The following is a 23,079-nucleotide window of genomic DNA, read 5'->3' on the forward strand; positions in this document are numbered from 1 at the left end:
TGCTGAAAATGTAACTATTTCCCGGTGCAATGTCCTAAATCCTGCGACACTGTTACCTGTTCCTCTGGATGCAGAATCTGATGAGGACGGGGAACATAATTGCATCGATCTGACTGAATATAGCACCAAGCCCCGTCCTGACATCCGTGAAATAGCACTACGGGACGGGGATAAAACAATGTTTGTGGATGGCTCGTGTTTGAGACATGAAAGTGGGAGTCTGAGTGCTGCCTATGCTGTGGTTACACTGACAGGAGTCGTCGAGGCATCTTACATGCGCGAGGTGAAATCTGCACAAGTGGCGGAGCTCATCGCGTTAACTCGAGCATGCAAGAGGGGAAAGAACAAAAGAATTACTGTTTACACAGACAGTCAGTACTGTTTCGGGGTTGTTCATGACTTCGGCCAATTGTGGTTACAAAGAGAATTCATGACTTCCTCAGGCACACCTATCCGAAATGGGAAGGTGGTGCATGAATTACTTGAAGCTATCCAATTACCCAAAGAATTGGCTGTGGTCAAGTGTGCGGCTCACAGATCTGGAAATGATGATGTGACTGCCGGTAATAGGTACGCTGACCAAATTGCACAATTTTGTGCCCGTCACCAGATGTCCCTACAAATTGCCCGGTGGGATGGAACCAGCTGCCAACTTATGTTGTTTGATAATGTGTCAACGTGGGAAGAATTAAAAGAGATACAACAAGCAACAGACAGGCAAGAAAAAGGCAGGTGGGCCGCAAAGGAATGCGAATTGCGAGAGGATGGTGTGGTGGTAAGTCCGGATGGGGTGCCTGTACTGCCTGATAGTCTGATAGACCCCATGGTCAGAATGATACATGAGCCAACACATATGGGAAGAGACGCAATGTGTCGGGTGTTTGAACAGGTGTTCTGTAATTCAAAGTTCAGGGACCAGGCGGAAAGGCTTTGCCAGAGGTGCCTAGTGTGTCAGCAATTCAATGCAGGAAAGAAGACAGTAGTGAAACAGAGTACTATTGGAAAGGCAGTAGGTCCCTTCGTTAGAATGCAGGCAGACTTCATAACCATGCCCAGATGCAAAGGATATAGATATGTCTTAGTCGTAGTATGTCTATTCTCCAGGTGGGTGGAAGCGTATCCAGCTAAGAAAAATGACGCTGTCACCACAGCCAAATTGTTGCTCAGGGAGTTGATACCTAGGTATGGGATCCCAGAGACGATCGAAACAGACCAAGGTGGGCATTTTGCCAACGATGTCCTATTGGAACTCTGTAGAGCCTTCAAAATGAAGCAAAGATTGCACTGTGCCTACCACCCAGAGGCTTCTGGGGTAGTGGAACAAATAAATGGCACTCTGAAGTCCAGACTGGGAAAAATGTGTGATTCCACAAAAATGAACTGGATAGAAGCTTTACCCCTGGTGCTGATGAGTTTGAGAAGTATCCCGAATCGAAAGACTGGCCTGAGTCCCCATGAAGTGTTGATGGGAAGAGTGATGCGCCAGGCATGGGTACCCGGAAACAAACTGCTAAGCATTTCTGATGATATGGTGCTAGAATACTGCAAGCAGCTGGGTGACCAAGTGCGTTCTCTCTCTCAGCAGATTGGAGAGACTGAAGACGAGTGGCCAAAGACTCCAGCACACAACCTGCAGCCAGGAGACTGGGTGGTGTTAAAGAAACACACCCGGAGCAGCTGCTTGAAACCAAGGTGGGGAAAGCGACGACAAGTGATCCTCGTCACTACCACTGCTGTGAAGTGCGCTGGTGTACCGAAGTGGATCCACGCCAGCCACACAAAGCGGGTATCTGGAGAAAACGCGACTGGAGCTGAAGGCAGCACAGCTGAAGAGACTTCCGAGGAGGAAGGTCCGGAACTAGCTGACATCGAACTGCCGAGCACAAGTCGAGACGTTGAATGGTATCCCGCCGACGAACCAGTTCATGATCCAATACGAACAAGGAAATATTCCTACTTAGACAGTGAGTGGGATAGTCCAGGTGAGTCAGGAGTAGAAGAAGAAGGTCAGGTCAACGAAAGCCACAACACACCTGATCAGGACATAGGCCAAGTAGGGTCAGATCAAGATCTCGAGACTCCTCCTGAAACTCCGGAGCCGAGAAAGGGACAGTTAGAAGTTAGAGTTGACGTTCATGCAGAAGAAAACGAAGAGATCGAAGAGCATGAACAGGAACAGATAGAACTAGATCAAAGTGCTCAGACAACGGAAACAACAGTAACCAGAAACAAAAAGAAAGTGCGATTTGAATCTGAGCAGGGACAGAATAGGGACCAGGCAGAAGAAATAGACGAAAGACCTGGAACTAGTCAGACAGGCAGGGAAACAGAAGTGCCACATCAAAAAGTGAAAAGAGTGCACGAGGAAGGCGAAGTCTCCTCAACCACTGGGAGGCACGGAGGAAGAAGTGAACCCAGATACGTCAAGAGACTAAGGCTCAGACTAAAGACAGTCGGAGAAAACGATAAAGACCGAAAAAGGGCTCAAAGTGAAAGAAGTGCAGCCCAAGGAAAATCGCTGAGAAAAAGCGACAGAATAAAGAAACAGAACCGACTGTATCGGAGCCCTGAATGGACGTACTTTGTGTTGGAGGAGATTGACGAGCCTCACCACAGTGGCAACAGTGACAACGAGTCTATTGCTGATCGGAGTTCGGACGAAGACCCTCCGTAAGAGAACCCCTGAAGTGAGCCTTTGGTGCAAAGAAACGAAGAGGGGTAGCAAAAGCCACCTGTAAGCTAAAAATGTCTGATCCGAGTGTCTCTGGGAGATCCCGGTGTGGGTGTCTCAAAACATGTTGTAAGATATGCTTGTGTAGTGTAGCTATGCTAATAGTAATGTGGATAGGACTAACAGTTTTTCTGCCCTTTATGATAAGTAGAGATCCAAACTTGTCCCCTACTGAACCCGAAGCAGTAGATGTAGGGGTTGTACAGACTGCAGAAACACCACGTAGACTAGAAAGACGCGACAAAAGAGTAGGACTGACACACACACGACCTAATTTAGAAGCACCAGATGAGGATGGACTACATTTTCACAGAATGAAGAACAGGACCCATCTAAATGTTTTTGCTAACCTGTTAGTGCATTATGTAGAAGCTATGGAAATAGAGGACTGTTATGTCTGCATGAAGCTACCAACCTCAGTGGCTGAAGGCGTGACATACCACCATCTACCTTTGACCTATGGAATCTCCTGTAGTATATTAGCTAGCTTGTTCTATAGAAGCACCTTGCAGTACTATTATTCAAACGATGACGTAGTATTTTCTGAACTTCCTGTTAGAGGACATTTGAACCGTGTACATACTACAAGTGATGTGACCCGCTATATGGGAGAATATTTCCTGACTATAGGTAACATAGACTTAGATCAAGCAAGAGAAGACAATCTGACCTGTTCACTGCAAGAGCAGGAAAAGATGTTTATAAAGATGGCAGACAGAAGGAGAGAAAAGTTTCAGAAGAAGGCAAATGACGAGAAGGATAGAATCCCTAGGTGGGCTGAGCACATGGACAACACCTCAGAAGGCGAAGCCAGTCCTGCCTTGTTGCTGGATTTTGAAAGAAAGGGGAAACTTTGTATCCATAGGGAAAAGACAGAGTACTATAACAATGTATTCATCGGTTCCAGCGAGTGTGAACATAATTATAAGGTAATTGGAGGTTGGGGTTTCAAAAACGGGTCAGAACCTGTGTTTCCCGGAATATATTATATATGTGGGAACAAGGCTTATTTCAAATTGCCGGATCACTGGTATGGAAGCTGCTACTTTGGCATTGTTTTCCCGAAAATATACCATGTGAATAACGCAGCTGGAAGCGATGATGAAACTAATGGCTTAGTGCGTAGTAGACGCGAAAGCGTAGGCGAAATTGTAGGTGATATCTTCAGTGCACTGATACCTGGAATGGGGGTAGTTCTGAACACCCATAGAATCTGCAAACTGTCTACAGTAGTGGACCGGTTATCAACGGACACTGCTGCTGGTTTCCTGCTGGTCAATACTGAAATGGTTGCGATCAGATCAATGGTTTTACAAAACCGTCTTGCCCTTGACACCCTATTAGCAAAAGAGGGCGGAGTCTGTAGAATGCTGAAAGCGCAACATTGTTGCACCTACATTCCTGACAAAAGTATCGAATTAAAACAATATGTGAAGAACATAACTAATTTGGAAAGAGAACTCAAACCATTGGAGGTTGACAGTGCCTGGACGAGACTGACTGGAGGTCTCTCCTCTATAGGTAGTTGGTTTACTAATCTAGGTAGAAATATTTTGTGGAAAATACTGATGCCAATAGTCATAATAGGTGTGATTGTATTGATCATTTTTATCTGCTGCAAATGTCAAAGGTGTAAAAAGAAATATACAGTCAATCCGAGGGGGGTGAAAAGAAACATTGATGAATTAGAATTAGAAGAGCTGAAGAGTGCAATTTATAAAAAGGCGAAAAATCACCACTCTCATAGAGAAGCTGAAAGAAAACTAAACAATAAGTTTATTGAAATCGAAATGGACGATATGAATGAATGAGAAAAGTTGGCATCTGTTTCCTTCATGTAGTGATGATAGTAAATATCATCAAAGAGGGGATTGATGGAGCAAGGATTCGCACGCATAGCGCCTTGCTCGTATGCAAAACCCTCGTCTATAATTGCATAATAATATTAACACCATTGTTCGTCATTTGTAAAGTGTTTTCCCCTACACGCGGGTGTCCCTAGGATGCTTGCTTGTTTGTCTTTTCACGTACTAACGAAGCTTGCACTGAAAATGGCTGCTTTGCCGCAAATTCAGTCTGCGCATGCGTCGGTCATACCCATGTGATGTGACGCACTCGCATTCTGGAGGGATTCTGTGCTCATGCGCATTGATGCTAAATATGGCCGCTTGTCTCTTACCACGCTCTCTGCTTACTGCAGCAGCTTTTAGCCTATCTATTCTTTCGCATTAATCTTTAACGCTATAGTCATTATAAAGTAAGGGTTGGTTAAGTTTTAGCTTGGTATACAGTGCGATCATTTTATGTATGATTCTAATTTGTCTTCGCTTACTTTTCATGTACCGCGTCTTTTGGGCTGGGGTGATCATGAGCGGAGCCATGCTTGAGGCTCTGCTGGGCACCGTCACATGACCGGAGAAAGTTCCAACTGCGCAGAAGCTAAACCTAGCCAGCTGGCTCCTGAAGCACAATGCGCCTTGGAACCTCGCTGGGAATACGGAGTCTTACCTTGAAAGAAGCGATACTGTTGCTACCTATTGTAAAACTGTCCTGTACTGCTGTATTCTATGCATGGGAACGTGAACCTGGGGGGCGGGTATACAAATTTGAATATCAACATGTGAAAACTGAATTCTAGGAGGTGGTAAAGACCGCACCACCTCTCCTGACCAATCACAATGTGGGAAACTGTCACTTGCAACATTAGTGGGTGGTCTAAGGGTCCCCAAACTGTATAACTACCCTAGTTTAGCTTAGGAAAATTGTCCGACTTGTCCGAGTAGCAGACCTGTCACTGACCCTACGATCTCAATAGGTGCTCATTCTGAAAGTGCTGCGGAGCACTTGGTCCATACTTTCCACAATCTCCTAAGGGGTGGAAAATCCTAAGTGCTGGCGAAGCACTTTGCTGGGGAATTCGAAAATCCAATCGGGGTTTCTGGCGGATTACTTGCAGGAGGGGGTAACGCAGGCGTTGCTGTCCGAAGCTGTGGGTGTTGGTCGTACCCTGGGAGGCCCAGTCCTTGACCTGAACCTGAGGGGTATCCTGTCCTTACTGTCCGTGAGCTGTACCTGCTCGCATTCTGGCATTCCTTTTCTGAGGGTCCCTGTCCCCGTCTTTCCAACTGACCCGTGGCCAGGGTTGGTCTTCAATCTGATCTAGGTAAATATAGATTGTGGGTTTACGTCTCTCTCTCTCTCTCTCTCTCTCTCTTTCTCTCTCTCTTATCCGAACTGGTAAAACATTCTTACCTGTATTTTTGCTTTATTGCCATTGCAATTATATGTGTCTGAATTTTAGTTGGTTCCTTCTCTCCCCCCCCCCATCCTTTAGAGAACTCATTGATTTTATAAAACCATAGCATGTTCCCGTTTTTCCCCCTTTCCTTTAGTGGTTTGCAGTGAACTTAGCAAAGAATAGCTTAAATACTTAGGTTAAGTACATGTTCTAGGTCATTCCCAATCCTATGTTCTAGTATAAAATTGCAGTGACTAGTTTTGCTCTAAAACTCCTACCTTTAGTCTCCCCATATATCCTAATGGTCATATTTTTGATACAAAGCTACCTATTGGTGTTGATTTTAATGTTTGATATATTACTCTGTGTATCGCTTATTATCCTGGCATCTTCTCTTCGAATACTTATATAAAAATTTTAACTTCATCAGGTGTCTGTGGTCATTTTACAGAATTGTGGAAAGTATATTACTGATTTTAAGTGTATTGGATGTTAGGCCTGTCTACTATTTTCCCTAATAGCTCTAGGTCCGTCGGAAGAATTGTGCCTGTGGTAAGTCAGGTGCATGGTAAGCAGAGGTAAATCCAAACTTTATTACTCTTAGCAGCGTGCAGGAGGAGAAATCCTCACCCGGATCACCCAATAAAATTAGTGAAATAATAAATAGTGTCTTTTCACGCTAAGGGCCCAGTGCGTGTGAAGGAATTGGTAACTCGGGTGACCTGGGTAAAACTGCGCGCTCTAGCAAAACCACGTACCTCAGCAAGTAGTAACTTGTGTGTTGACATTTTATGGCCATAAAGTTCTGTGGAGCTCAGTTTCTATGCCTTCATTGACATCTCGATAAATTCAAGAGTAAGATCTAGCTATTGATATGTCAGAACTTAAAGCAGCTAAACTCTTCTAGATTGGGGTTTGATGACGAAATTTCCCTCCATTGTGGGACAGCAGTAATGAAACCATTAGTAGTTTATTTAAGCCTAAGAGAGGTGAAGCACAGACGGGTACAGTTTCTGTGTGGCCATGTCGAAGCTACAATGACCATGTTTGCCCTCGCCAGTCCAGATTATTAATGGACTGGGATGTTAGGCGAAGAACACACAAAGGTTAAATACACATACTTAGTTTCCTGAGCTCAAAGAAGAACCCCTTTCTATTTAGTGAAATGGGGCCATGCCATCATCAAAATGTGGTAGCTCTGGAAAACATTGGAGCGAAAGCCTGTGCAATTTGAGAACAGGGATTCACATAATGTGGATCACCGATCCGCATTCCAGGACCACTCTTCGCGAGAATGAAGCATTTATCAGATTTGATCAGAAGTGCATCACAGATGAACTTGTGTTTGACGGCTGTGGATGGTTTGGGACCCATGAAGTGGGCAGATCGCCAAGCTTTGCATTGGTGCTGCACGCCTAATCTTGGGAGACAATTCTGAACCCACTTGGTTTGGTCATAGGTTTCTCTGTGGGTTCCATTTCTGTGTGGGTCACAAGGTGACTGAGTAACTGGTGTTTTTAATTCCACCAATTTTCTCCTTAAAAAATGGTGACGTGTTTGTCTGTATGTTTTTTGGGGTACAGTATTGGGTGGACATTTAGCGGACTGTTTAATAAACTCAATTCAATAAACAAACCTTTTTGAGCCGATGTTTTGCTTAATGATTTTTGTTTCTTACAATCGATGCTTTGGCCTCAAAGATAAGATTTTTCTATTTTGTTTGCAGTATGGCATATTTCGCAGGTTTGCACTGAAGGGCCACCATGCCATATTCAAAGACTCGTTTGGTCATCAAGTTGTTTCTAGAACCATTGACTGAAAGCCATCATATCCATCACCCTGCCTATCTTGCAGACAAGCTCACTATCTCTGGTGGCTCTAAGCACACCCTCAGCCAGGACACTGAGAAATGTAGAAAACAAAAAACACAAAGCACCCCGAATCTGGAACACCTTCCCTAGATCCATAAAGACTACCCCAATGCAACTCAACTTTAGAAAAGAGTTAATAATGCACCTCTTAAATGAACATTACTAAACCAGCTACTACTTCTACCACTTGTTCACTGTACACTTGTCTTGGACCTGTACGGTGCTCTGCTGCCTTTTCGCTAGGTTGGCACTATACAAATACCACATCCTTACGTACTGCAACTTCGCATTGTTCAAATATAACATCATCTATATAAATGCACATATACCTGACCGGTATCCCTTTGTGTATTCTTGGCAGGTGTAGAAAAGGTAAATTCAGACAAACACTTTTATATGCGAATTTAGCTGTGTAGATCGGGACGCTAGTGGTTAGAGGAAAACCAACAAGAAAGCAGAAACCTTGAGGATAATTGTACACATTCAGCTTCCCTGGCTTCACTGCTTCAATAGCTAGTGAAGCCAGGATCCTGCATTTTTATCTATATATGCCTTAACAAGGTTAGAATACCTGTTTCTGGGCATTTTAAGCAGCAGGAATAATGGTAATGCATTATTCTCCCTATATTCACATATAGTGGTACTATTTACATTTCTGTAGCAGAAGGAACTTTAGATTTTTTTGGTTAGTCAGAGTTGTTGGCAGGAGGTTCTCCTACAGCTATGGGTGTATTTTCTCTTCCTTGTCTGAATTGATGAATCTTTTATTGGTAATTAGAACTTCAGTGTATGCTGCTCGTACTGCTACCACAACGTGTCAGTTTTGTTTATGATGTGGCTTTGTGATTTTATTTTCAAAGCCTGACTGCCTTCAGAGATTTAGACTCAGTTTTCATGTAATGCATTTTGTCAACCACACGAGAGGCAAACAAAGTACCCAATGTAATGGAGGCTTGTTATCTAATATTCCGCATCAGGTCTCAAACACGCAAGTTTCAGGCAGCAGGATTAGTGTATTTTCACCTTGTATTACAACAATCTATAAGCAAATGCATGTTAATTAGCTGCTGCACGTTTACTCTTCTGAAGACTAACCAACCTTTGTAGACTTCTGGGAAGGATTTGCCTCCTCTGCCTTGGAAGAATATGCTTTGTGTCTTAATGAAAATGGCGTATGTGCCATAGACCTTCCTGGTAGATGTATCAAAAAGTCAGCAGGGTACAGTTTCTTATAGTTGAGCCCATAACTGAGCCGGGATGATGATACGCTGTTCTTTATTACATCAGCTCATACTGCAGAGTCCTGTATTCCTTTATTAGTCTGACAATGGAGTCTTTCTTCAAAGGCGGTGTTAGGAGCATTCTCATTACCAGTACAACTTGGCATGACCTAAAGAGAAAATTGGCTTGCGGTACGCTTGATATTCCAATGCCACAAGGATCACTGAAGAATCTAGTCACTGATGCAGTTGTAAAGATCTTAACCATTGCAGCTTATCCAAACAGAACCCCACCACCAATAGGGATGCCATCAATGAGACAAGCCACTGTTGGAGGCGCAAATGGTTATTCTGGATATTAAGATCTTCGGGTGATTTCCCATTGGTGTTTAACATTCTCCTTGAAGATTGGCCTTGTTCGATGTGTGAAAAGGAGTTTGGCTCTGTTTATGTACCTTTTTTACTCTGAGAACTCGTCTTCGCAGTGCACAACTCCAGTGATGTGTTGTTGGGAGTGCTGCTCCTTCCAAGGTCCTGATGTCTACGGGTGGATTTATAATGACTCAAGAAGAGACTACTGACCATATAGTGAGAAGTGCATGTAATTTAGTGAGTCACACAAGAGGTTTGAGACCACTCGTGGCAACCTCGACGGAGAACCATGTCTGTGCATGTAGACCTTGATACAGAGATCTTTAAATTCAGAATATGCAACATCAAGCACCACAGCAGCGTAGGATCTAACAAGGCTGATCTGACCTTTGACAACTATAACCTCAACGTCATCAACAGGTTTTTGGGGAGTCTGTTTCGGATAAGTATAGCAACTTTGATACCAATCCCCTCAACGTCGATTGCAAAGGCTGCAAACCCATTGGTGGTGGTGCTTTTCAGTACTACGGAGTGGTGATTCGGAACAGACTTCCCATGTGTCTGGAGGTGGCTCAAAGAAAGTAGCATATCACTGCTCTGCTGGAAAGTCATGTAATGACCTTCATTTTCTTGGACATATTATGCCAGGCCGTCCACAAGCCCTCCAGTTTAACCCGACTTATCTGGTTTGCAGTTCCCTCCATGACGGTTTTCCCAGACTCCTACTTAGCTGTTCCAGCTAGCGTGGCCAACTAAAAATGCAAATTAGTACTTTTGGTGCTGCGCCTGTCAGCCTCTGCTTATAATACACAATGTGCACTTAGTTTCAAATTAAGTATGGTCTGTCAAGAACTCAGACATTTTGATTAAAAAAATGGATAGCAAGTTAAGCTACACGGACAAAAGTAGGTCCCCATCAATCTCAATACTAAGACATCTTAATGTGCTGTATCATTTCTGGTGATTTTTAAATGGCAGGGTTAGCATGATTTACTGCCTTATGATAGAAAGCGAGTTCCATACTGTACTTCTTGTGGCTCTACCCCAGTTGAAGATGCCTTTGTTTTTAAATATAGTACTACAGTCTTCGGCGTACACTTGTTGTACTTCATAGAGCAGACAGAAGACTTAGAGTCTTGCCTGTATTGAACTAACCGGAATCTGAAAGCTTTACCTGATTAGAGTGAAGCCTGGAGACTCAGGTGTGGCCATTGACTGTACAGTGTAAATCATTCATCTAGCACCGACTAAAAGTGGTACTGTCCCAAGGACAGCGCCAGAAATGGGAAAATGTATTCCAGCATCCCATCAACTGGTGGTAAAAGGGTAGTAGAAGGAATGCAGCAGTGTCAAGAGAGGAAGAGCCATAAGTAGTGAAGTCAGACTCGCATCTTGTAGATATGGGTATTCATACGTAATTGTTATTTTCTTTTGAGCAAATACACAAACTTTTGGGTAATTTTGCAAAATTGAAATCTGCCATTTACAGCAATGGTTTAATGAAAAGTGCACCTTCATATACATTTAGGATGTAGTTCGCAGTATAAATAGGTGCAAAAAAGGCAAGGATTTTTACCCAAACTGTCTGTAATTACATGACCAAGAGTAATTAGGTAACTTTGAATAACAAGTGTAATGTAAAATGCTGCAAATTACACAATATTACACCAGGGTACCAACATTTGCTTGGGCTTACTTACAGATTTATTTATTTTTTAAACTATGGCCCTGAAGAATTGGCAACAAGGACAAATGTGAGAGCAAATCGGTCGGTCTTAATTGGTCACAAACGTACTGCTTTTTTAAAGTATTTATGGGTTTAAGACACCTGCTGCAGAGATCTTTGTGTACCAAGCAAGGACCATGGTATATTAGCAGAAGTGTAACACTTCTGGTTAACGCACCTGCTGGAGATCAGAACTGTGTGCCGTCTAGTCACAGGTTTGACTCATCATAAAATACCATAGAGGCTAATGTACTTGCTGCAAAGCAGAGCGTCCAACATGCAGATCAGAGAGCTAAGATCTGTATTTTATGTAGCTTGTTGGGTGGGTTACAGCTTTGGCTGCAGAGGTCGTAGAGTTACCTGCAGATCACAAGTTTCCACCATACTGTTTTTTCCTCAATATATCTTTAATGTAAGGTGGCTAAAAAGTGAAACTGTGGAAAGTAATCATAGAATTACAGGCCTATATGAATGATCTTCTCACAGTGCATAAATATCACTTTCAAATAAAGCTTGGAAATATAAAAACCTCATTCCAAATCACAATTTATCTTTTAGATACCTGTGAAGTGGCATGGCAAGTATTTTTATTCCCCAAATCTAGTGTCACCTTGGTGCTAACATCCACCTAACAGCCCAGGCAGGATCAGTCCAGAACATGGTTCTTAACCTTGTGTTTTCTGTGGACCCCCTCTAGTCATTATTGAAATCTGGGAACCCCCACTGAATCATTATTGGAATCCGGGGACCCCCACTGAATCATTATTGGAATCCGAGGACCCCCACTGAATCATTACTGGAATCCAGGGAACCCCGCTTAAGCAATTTCGATGATTTGAACCTCAAAACCATACACAAAAATACAGAAACAAGCATTCAAACAATATGGGTCTGCTTGGTGTAAAAGCGTATTAGAAAACTAGGGAATGACAACTTGTCCGATGTAAAATCGCGAACCTCACCCGTTGCGATCACGGTTTATACTCTAAAAAATTTCCAGCACTATTTTCCCCTCACCACCCGTTACTTCTTCGATCTTGATCCTGGTCAGTGACCCGCCCCTTGCGGACACCGAGAACCATCCCCACTTTGCTCCCTGTCAGTGTTCTGTACCACTCTCATGACACCACCTCAACGTATTTGTGAGGCCATTTTGTGGAGTCCTGGGTTTCCAATACTTTTGCTATCTTTGAGTTACAGACAGGACAAGTGAGCTTCCGCATTTGAGTTTTAACTTACAAAGCAAACTGTCCATGCACCCAAAAAGCCACTAGTATAACATGGGTGCAAAGAAGTGAAGGGTATAATTAGGCTTCCATACGGTGTTTGTGTCCATGTCAATGGTGACAGGAGGCCCAGTTACACATTATTGGTGTTCCGGCAGGACAGAGTTAAAGTATTTTCAAAACCAAGGAAGGCCCAACTGGTTTGTAGCGGTTTACATGGGGGGCAGATGTATTAGTAGACTAGGACCCACTATGAAGTCCCACAGTGACATCAATAAGACCCGCAGGAAGGGGGGCACCCTATGCTTTATCACTTCCCACTGAGAAGTGATCCAGGGTCAAACATGAAGAGCAAACATAAACAACGACATATCTGTTGTGTTCTTCGATTGTAACCTATGTACTGGCATTCTTATAGTTGTTATGGACACATCGCGTCCTAGGTCTGGTTGGTTGGACTCTGCCTGCCTGGGGTCGGTTGTTTATCACTTGTCTAAAATAATGATCATCAAAAACTCCACGTGCATGGATCTAAAAATATCTGGGCTTGTGAGTTAGGGAGATGGTTAAATCAGCCAAAGGATCATATGCTGGGTTTGTGAAGGCAAGTCCTCATGGTCCCTCTGTGAATGGGGAGGATGTGAGACAGGCACAGCAAAGATTTGAAAAATTTGGGATGAGGGCATGCTTGTTAGTTCATTTGAAGGGGATTTATCTTTTCACCTTCCTGACATATGCACTACTTTGTATTTGTGTTTGAATTTCTAGGCTGAATAGGCTGCAGGGAACTGGAGGTTCCTGGGGCCGTCTCGGTTTTTTGATGAGCTCTCCAAGCAGATTGTCTATTCAGGTGGTCCTTACGCAGGATTTCCCAGTATCAAGACAGATTTTCTCCTTTTAGGGGCCATTGGGTCATTCTCCCAGTCCAGACAGATCACTAAGCAAGACTTCTAGAAAGAATCCAGCCTTTTATTCAGTCTGAGTAGAAGTAATCCATTTACTCATGGCTAGGTCACAAAGTACCCTGGCTGTCTAAAGGTTGTTGTGCAAAATACTGTATCTTCTCTTGGTGATCAGAGTGGTAACGCTGGACAACCAAAGTGCTACTTTTCCCAAACCCTTCGCTAATATAGGAGAAGATCCGCTTTTCCTAAGTCAGACCAGTTTAAACTAGCCAAGGTTAAAATGTGGATAACCTTGAAACCAAGGAGAGGGGCTCTAGTAATCCAAAGGGACAGAGCACCTATGTAACTTAGGAACTCCTTTTCGACTCGTATTCTTTCATACTACAATCATACCAATGGATACCAAATGTTTCACCTGTACCCCAGATATACAATTAGAAGCTCTACTCAGCGTGTAAGCACTTGTGTGCATATTTAATAAATCATATCAAAATAAATAAAATGTATATAATAAAAATAGATGTCATCATGAACAATACAATAACAACTGGTAAAAACACCTGGGCTATCTAATAGACCCCAATTCATCAAAAAACAACTTCCCTGGACAGGAAAACTACAAGAGACAATTAAATGTGTCTTAGAACTGTTAATTTGAGACTATTGTAGACAACACCCCGCAGGGGAAAGGGCTTCCCTGCCTTTTTTGAGGCCGCTGACTCTCCTCAAATTTAACAAAAATATTCTGCGCTAATGCGTTATGGTGAGTCAGTGTTAATAGAGCCACCTGGGTGGCTCTAGTAACACTGGCCCACCGAAACGCATTGACGCAGAATATCAGAGCAAAGGGTTATGGAGGCAGTCTTGTCCACCATGAAATAAACACACAACGCACAAAAAGACATTCAGGTTATGTTGCACTGGATGGGGGTTTACGGAGAGACAGACATTCTCACCACAGGGGTAGTGTAAAAGGCCAATGTCTCTAGCTCAGGGTGATGGGGCAGTAGCCACCATCACTCAAATTAGGAGTGCCGTCTGGGATACCCCGGTCAACAGGGTTAGTGTCTGCTCACAAACCGTACAGCACAAATGTGAAGTAGTCACAGATAGTGAAGTCCACTAGAGAGGAATCATGCAGTAGAATAGACAAGACACGATGACAGAGCTAAGCTAAGCAATGCAGAGGACTTTCATCCCTTCACCACTAATTCTTGGATCCCCCTCCTGAGCATTGTGGCTTATACCCGCTCCACTGTTATGGTGCTCACTCCTTTACCCTAATTGCTGTTGGTGTCCTGTTCTTTTTCCTCCCTGTCCATGCCAAGATGATTTGTGACTCCAGAACCAACCACGTCTTATGATTAAAGGTGACAAGATAGATAATTAAGACACATCTCAAGGTACTGCAAATATGCACTACTTTGCTCTGGCCAACATTGCTTCTACTCCTAGAATTGCCACACATCAGAGACTGCCCACCCCGCTGTAAACATTACACTTGCCCGGCATGTTTCTATCAACGTGTCTGTCATAGGAGTGAATTTCACCATTCATCTTTGCTGCTTCTCTCAGCAGTGGGACAAATAAGGATTGTGAAACTGACAGTGACACATAATGGCCAGAGCTGTACCACCAAGGCACTGAGAGGAGGACCTGCATACATAGTACGGAAATGGCTGAGACACAAAAATAGCCTGGAACGTTTGTTCGTGTACACGGTTATTAGAGAGAAAGGTTAGCAATCTCTGGAAATGGTCTTTTATTCCCTGCAGCGACACACAGAGAGGATTATACTGACCAGGGAACAGTCTTGAGTACATGCAATGATACTCCAGTGATAAACAAATGGCGAGAAGATTTGCATCAACCTTACCTGAACATGGCGATGAGAAGGTTTAACAGGAGTATGTTGGCCACCAGCAGGAAGATTACCAGCAAGAGGAGGACCAGCCAGTTGGCGTAGGTATTGGTGCAAGGTTCCGCTTCCTCTAGGAGGATTGCGATGGGGTTGTCTGTGCAGTTTAAACTGGGCAGCTGTACAGCTGTGGGTCAAAAGCACACAACAGGGCAATTAGATCATGCAGAAAATACAAAAACGGAACACCACATTGCTGGAATTGATGCTCTGCCATAGATCAATCGAAAAGATTGGCACCCACACACCCCAACTCTCAGTAGCCCAGTGACAGTATTCTGGGTTAACCTTTTACCAGCATAAGCACCAAATAAAACATAAATACTGGCTGCTGAGTCTTTCCTTATTCTCAAACTGAACTATAGCAATCAACCCACACTTGGCAATTCCATAACTCCAGGCAATCCACATTCGAAGAAAATATCACACTGAGCAGCGAACACTAACCAGAAACAACAAACAAATTGCTCAGAGACCCAATAGAATACATGCAACAATAGACTACGCTACACATCTACACAAGCACGCATACCAACCTAGCAGCAAGTCTTTATAACTGGCAATGTGAGGCTGCCCAACAGCACCGCACTCAAATAGTACTTAACAAGCAACACAGCACAAACCATATAGACAAAAACATGAAACCTTCCCTCAGCATCAATCTTAAGGTCTTATTCCAGAAACCTAAATAGCGCACTAGGTTAACACATTGGACAAAACAGCTGCACCCTCTCAGACACGCCAATGCATACAACTATCTGGCCCACTTGTCCAACTGCATGACCTCTGCTCATCACAATCACCTCTCCTCTATTATCGAACATCTCGATCTCGCTGGCGCATTTAATACCGTTGATAACTCCACTCTGCCATCTACTTTGGATGATCTTGGCATCGTAGACTGGTATTAAACTGGTTTCCATCCTACCTCGCTCATCGTTTGTCTAGTTGTGCTTCCCAAAATCATCAATCCATTCTCCTTTTCCTACCGCTTTCTTACTTTAACTGCTCACCTAGAGGACACAGGTCTCAAAATGCCTCCCTGCCATCCGATCACTTAAGTTGGGTTCATCCAAAATTGGAAATGTATTTTCCTGCAGCGTTTGTATCTCCTTTATCCCGTTCACTATTTCCCCCAAAATCAACATTCAGCATGAAACGCCTCTAAACGAGGTAGCCCCACCATTACCTTCAAAACGTTTATAGTTGACATGGGTGATGCCGGTGGCCCGACAGTGGCTCCATTCACTACTCCTCTTTCCCAGGCGCCCAGGTCAGCTGGTATAAATGGGAGTAGCAGGGTGTAAAGATCTCTCTTCATGGGATGCTGGTGTTTATGATTTTTGTGAAAAGGATCAATAATACTGATTCATCATATAAGCCCCAGGGTTACCCGCAAGGCCATAGCTGCCCAAAGAGCCTCAGGGCATATGTAACTCCTTCAGCTACTCATAGTATTTCAGGCAACTTTGGAGTCTGGGACTGGAAGTCCCACTATTATCGTTTCATGTATGGACTAAACAATCCCACCGTGAAAAGAGCAGTTTACTAAAAGCCAGGACCGGCTCACGGTATCCCATCTGACATGAAGTCACTTTGCATCCATGTTAGGCATTTTCTACTGCAAGGGTTGCTTTGCCTCTGCCTGGCACGGCAAAACTTATGTTTCCATTGTGCTGTCTCAGTTGCCTTTTTCGTCCATATTGTAATGAGCAGAGCACTTATTATTCAAGCTATACAAGCATTAGGTAAGCAGACAGTTTTGTGCAGTTAACAGTTCATGTGTGTTCACATACAGACAGAAAAAGGCACGGGGAATATGTAAAAAATGCGCGCAAACAAAAGGGGGGTGGTTGCCCTTTTTAAAACCCACTCTAACTTTCCAGCGATTAGGAGGACAAGCTTTGCATGTTCCAGAAGAATATAGGGCTACAATAACTTTCTGGGCTCATGTTTCATCTGGAAATCTCGATGTGCAGTCAACGGGACACTGAGGTAGATCAGTGGGTTAAGATACCTAATGCAGAGCTCTGAGTTTTTATCTTCAGGCCATGATTACAGAGGAACCTGAGAATGAACAGTGGGCTAATGCACTGGCTAAAGAAAGATGCATGCTACCCACAGATCACAGGTTCTGAGATACTAGACACCTCCTCGAGGTGCTAGTCCGAGTTCTTTCAGTAGAGCGCTACTTAACCTTAAAAATAAATCATTGTTGCACTCGAGATTATCCCACACTCTGTTGAGTCTAAAGTTTACCTTAGCCCCTCCCCACACCCAGAGTTAATGCCACAGAACAGGATCTAGGTACTGAAGAGGATCCTAGGAAGATAAGGTGCCTCCCCCCAGAGTGCTGAATCCAAAACTCACCATCTATCTCATTCTGGGGAATTTGGCCAAATATCTGCAGGTAGGGTCGGTAGAACACCCGGCGGAAGATCCAGGAGATGCGCATGTCATTGGGGTGCAGGAGCCCTTCGGTAGCCACTCCGTAGGCGATGAGCCAGACCCCCAGGAAAAAGAGGAAGAAGAAGACGTCCTTCATCTGAAGAAGAAAGGAAGCAGTGAAGACGTAAACCCTCAGAGCAACATGAGCATCATCAATGGACTGTGACAGTATTTGGAGGGTTGCGCTTGCACTCAACTCTCAAGAAAGTATAAATAAGGCAAGGGCCATAGAAGGCACACTCCCACTCACAGGCATGAAGGAAAGAGGCCTGGTTGAGCAGGCTCGTACTCACACTACACACAGGGAAGGAAATATTAAGAAGGCGAGGGGCATTAAATGTCTCATTCTATCACATTCAGTGGCACCAAAGGAGAAAGCACTGGGACAGTCCTAACCAACAAGCCAACAGCAGAAAAGATCACCCTCCCTCACATGCAAGGAATGAAGAGGGTAGAGGGAGGCTATTAACACACGCTTGCAGGCAAAGAGATGTATGGAGGCAGGAGCACGAGGAAGGTGAGGAGCTCTCAAACACAAAAGAGAACGAAAGGAGGGAATGAGGTGAAGGGATTGAAACCTCTCCATGCATTCACGGTTAGGCTTATGGTAAAAAAGAAGGAAGGAAAAGATGCAAAGGAGCATGGACTGTCATCAAAAGGAAGTAGGAGGGCATATTCAGAGAATAGAATGTAAGAAAGAAAAGAGGCGCTGAAGAGGCTATCACTCGCATTCAGAGAGGACAATGGAAGACCGTACAGTGAGGATGCTTGACAGGCGATCACTTACAGTCACACTCCGACTAAAGAAGGAACCAGGTGAGAGGGCTGTTGACAACCCGCGCCTACTCCTATGCAGACAGGAGACTGCCCGGAGCAAGGTGAAGGTACCTGATGCCATGCACTTGCACCCAAAGTCCCTGGGAGAGCACATAACAGCAAGACAAAACAAGCATTGGCAAGGCCAAGAGGGCTTCCCTTTTATATCAAGGAAAAGTGCTATTGGCTTTCCAATGCACTGGAGGCCATTTTTGTGATTCAGTGGAGGATGCCGTTCCACCAAAAGAAGCAAGCAGGCCAGAAGCACGGTGCAGCTACTGAGATTTGGGCAATATAGATTTTAAAGAGTTAATATTAAAAAAACAAATGAGGGTGCAATGTTTTAGCCGATAAGCAAGCGGCTCGGTAACAGTGTGCAGCTGAAGGGCTCTCTTAAAAGTAAAGTTAAAAGGTAATGAACAATTAAGGTGTATTAAAAGGGAGAGGGAGCAACAGACAAACAGAAAGGTAGAGTGTGAGAAGCATCAGGAAAAGAGCAGATAGGGAGAGTGCAAGAAAGGCATGTGCACCCATAGAGAGCTAATACAAAATGCAAACAAAAGTTCCATGATCTCAGCAATAGAATGATACAAGTCTTCCTATCAAAACTATGGTAAAGGAGCTATGCTCCAGGGTTTGGACAAAAACAAGAATAAGGGAGAAACCATTAAATCAGGAGCATCAACCTGAAATAGACAATGCAGCTATTCAATCATGAGCAAGGGACGACGCTAAGCACACTAATTTATTGCAGATAATAGGTTTTCAAAAAACACACACCTAAAGATCTCCATGAGCAATACCTATAACTTGCATTTTTCAGTTACTTGTCTAAACCAAGTTTAATGGTCCACACCTTGAAGCCATTTCCTTAAGAGTTAATTACCAATATGTCAAAGCCAGGGATGGTGATCCTTGGTTTCATTGACATTACTGGTTGTTTAGAGTTTTGATGCAAGAACCGAAAGTTATTCACCCTCAGAGTCATCAAAGGTGAATTCTGAACATTAAGAGCACCTGAAAGCATTGGTAATGTACTTTTTGTGTAACATATGAACATGAAGCTAAAGATTGGGATGTTGAAGACGGACATGAAGTCCTCACTGAACAAGCAAGCCCTAGGGTCATTACACCCACTAATGAGACGGCCTCCAACCGGAGAGCACTCTCCCTTCCCTTAATTCGCTCTATTACTTACAATATACGTTAAGCGTGTTTCGGAGTCTGGTATGTTTTACAGACCGCCTTCTCCAATGTTTAAACTTGCTCAAGCAGCTCGGCGAGTACACCTGTGATGGAATTACAGGATATGGGAAGGTTCTCCCACATGTAAATGCTCACTGCAATCTGTACTTCCAATGTCCACTTGCTTCCTCAACCAGTTTGCACCACAGTCATGTGAAGTGGCTATACAGCAACGCATTAGGAAGTTGCTAGACTGCTCAAAGAGTAAAGGATTAGGGCTAGGTGGAGGTTGCAATACTGTTAATGTTTTTTGCACATTGATTGTGACTTTACCTTAATTTAGTGATTGGACTGTTGTACTAATCAGCTACACTTCCAAATGTCTGTTTGAAGGGAGTTAAAAAAAAGGCAATAGTGCTTTTGAGACTCCCTGCGGATGGCTGAGAATGGGGGTCTGAGGGTTAATAGGGACATCAGACTTCCATCAACGCATTTGCATTCACTGAATGCAAACTTTGGGCCTGATTAAGATCTTGGCGGATGGATTACTCCATCACAATGGTGACAGATATCCAGTCTGCTGAAATATAAATCCCATTATATCCTATGGGATTTAAATTTCGGCGGATGGGATGTCAGTCACCGTTGTGACGGAGTAACCTGTCAGCCAAGACCTAAATCAGGCCCTTTATTTTTTAGGCTTAATGTGTGTTGGACTTGGCCCTTCCTGCAGGGTCGGCCCTACATGTTTTGCCTTCACCCTCCTGTTTTCTGAACCCGTTTTTGTTGTCTTTTAGGATTCTGTGCACTTTACCACTGCTAACCAGTGCTAAAGTGCTTGTGCTCCATCCTTTAAACATGGTAGAATTGGCTTACACCCGATTGGCAATTTAATTTACTTGTACGTCCTTAGTAAAGTAGTACTACACGTGTTCAGGGCATGTAAATCAGATGCTACTAGACGGCCTGCAGCACTTAAAGTAGCCCTTTGAACATGTATCGGACCTGCCATTCCAGCCTGTGTGCGCAGTTTTAAATTGCCATTTCTATCTCAAAACAAACCTTCTGCCAGACCCAAAACTTCCTTTTTAATACATATAAGCCACCGCTCAGGTAGGACCTGGACAGCCCAGAGGGCAGGGTGCATGCATTCACATTTGTACTGATTCACTGGAGGCCATATTGTGAGTTAGGAGAGAATGTAATTGCACCTAAAAGAAGCAAGCAGGCCGGCAGCAGTGTTCAGCTACTGAGATTTGGGAAAAATAGATTTTAAAGAATTACATTTTTTTTAAATAAAGGAGGAGTGCAATGGTTGAGCAGGTTAACAAGCTGCCTAGTAACAGTGTGCAGCTGCTGGGCTCTTAATAGTAAGGTGAAAAGGTAAGGGCCCACACATTTATGTTTTACATGTCCTGGGAGTGAACAACTATTACATTCGTTTTTCACTACAGCAAGGTCTACCTCTGCCTTGGGATAACATTAGTGTTACCTTATTACATTTAATAAGTGATAATTTCCAAATGAGAGCAGGTAAACAGTTCACGTTTGCTGTGTTTGGAATTATGATCAAAAATCCTCTCTTATTGGGAAGTGGGATTTTTAATTAAAGTTTTGAAAATGAAACTTAGGAATTTGGAAGTTTCCGGTCTTAGCCATTTAGTTAATGCCTGCAGCCTGTCTCTGGGTCACATGACTGGGTGTAGCTGACAGTTAGGATTTGTGTATTCCTCCTATCCAGCCACACACAATAGAGAGCTTAGGTGTGTCTGGATGGGCCATTACTGGCAAGATAGGAGGACATAGCTGGGCATAGCCTTACTTACACTTGAATAGGTTGTGTCCTGCCTCCACACAAAAGACTGCATAACTCCTTTAGTCAGTCTGGAGCCAGAGCAGGGGAGGCAGGAAACCTGTGCACCTTAAAGAGAAACCTCTACAAGCTTCTCCCACTTAAAAAGAGGCCCCTGGACCTCAGGCACAAAACATTCAGATCACTTCTGGACCTGTGGATACTCTGCTAGGAAGGAGGACTGCTGTGCTGCTGAAAGGACTGTCATTCAGCTGGACTGCTGCCCTCTTGGACTACTGCATTGCTGGACCGCTGCCTTGCTGAATTGCTTCCCTGCTGACCTCCTGGCTGAGTCAGAGGGATTTGGACCTGCATCTGACCCCAGGATTCCCAGAGTAATTCCAATGGCTAATCTGCTGGCTTCCGGTTTAGAGCCACAGGGACATAACAGGCTCCCAACCACCAGCACCCAGATACAGCTGGAGCAAGCCCCTGACCCCCCCCCCCCACCCCCTCAAGTGGAACCCCTCAGGTCCTAGACCCTTCGTGTAGCCTCAGAGGCTGAATTGAAGCATTTGGGCTCTCTGCACCTACGAACGGGCCTGTTGGTGTGAAACCTTGTCATGAAGTACTCAACCCTTCATCCTACAGCATCAACCACTCACGGGGAGCGCCACCATAAAGCCTATGACCTCCCGCTTGCAACGACAACAGGATCTTTATACTACAGCGACAACAGTCCATGATGATAGGCTTGCTGTTCGCGCTACATCGATGAGCATCAGTGACGCTCTCTGCTCCTTGCGGCAAGATCCCAGAGGATTAGGCACAGGTTAATAGGGGTTTTGCTTGTGCCTCACCATGACAAGGACTGTGCTTGCTGCTTGAATAGGGTTTCAAACCCTCAACCAGTGACCCACTTTGTCTTAATGTGTAATGGCACTCATGCCTTTTGTATCAAACATATTTTTATTCTGTTCTTACACTAAGGGACTTTAGTTTAGCCACCTTCAGGAAATAGCTTAAGACATTGATAGGCTTGTTGGATGCATCATACCAGCTCTGCTACAACAGAAAAGTACACTTTGCCATCACACATTTAGTTCCCATCTCATCTATGCTTCTTATACACGAAATAATCCTTTTTTTTTTACTGTTTAGCACAAAAACATGAATTTTTCTTAATGCTTTTGTCAATGCCCAAGTGTAAGTGTCAAACCTGTCGGTTTTGCCAATCCTTGTTCTTGAAAGCATTGACTGTCTCTTAATGTCCATAAATAAAAATTGGCATTCAGTCACTGACATCGCTGTAGAGTTCCCTGGATCACTTTCCGCTCTCTCCACTAAAAGCACAAGGTGAAAGTGTTCTGTGGGGACAGCATCTACTTTGGGAATGGAATACCATTCCATTTAGGAAATCAGTATCAAATCAATGGTTTGCAACCAAAATCACGGGTACAAACCACTGATCCATTCCTTTGTGTTTCATTAGGAACAGGTGGAGCCCCTTTCATAACCCTGTCCTCCTATCAAATCATTTTTAGAAGCAAATGCCATTGTGCACATTGGAAAGCAATTTGCGACTCGCAATTTGTCCTTGTACATTGAGGCTTGTCTTTTTGCGGTTGCCA

General features: G+C 43.9%; 1 protein-coding gene across 1 annotated transcript in view; it reads right to left on the minus strand.

Annotated features, from left to right (window-relative positions):
- Positions 1 to 23,079, minus strand: part of LOC147701502 (transient receptor potential cation channel subfamily M member 4-like) — a 363,218-nt gene that overhangs the window by 43,543 nt on the left and 296,596 nt on the right. Inside the window, exons 19-20 of the mRNA XM_086930188.1 lie at positions 17,578 to 17,752; positions 15,166 to 15,334 (exon numbers count right to left, since the gene is read on the minus strand). Coding sequence (XP_086786314.1) covers positions 15,166 to 15,334; positions 17,578 to 17,752 — 344 coding nt within the window. The remainder of the gene's footprint in view (positions 1 to 15,165; positions 15,335 to 17,577; positions 17,753 to 23,079) is intronic.

Source organism: Lissotriton vulgaris, chromosome 7 (genome assembly GCF_964263255.1).
Source record: "Lissotriton vulgaris chromosome 7, aLisVul1.2, whole genome shotgun sequence".
In the NCBI taxonomy this organism is placed as follows: Eukaryota; Metazoa; Chordata; class Amphibia; order Caudata; family Salamandridae; genus Lissotriton; species Lissotriton vulgaris.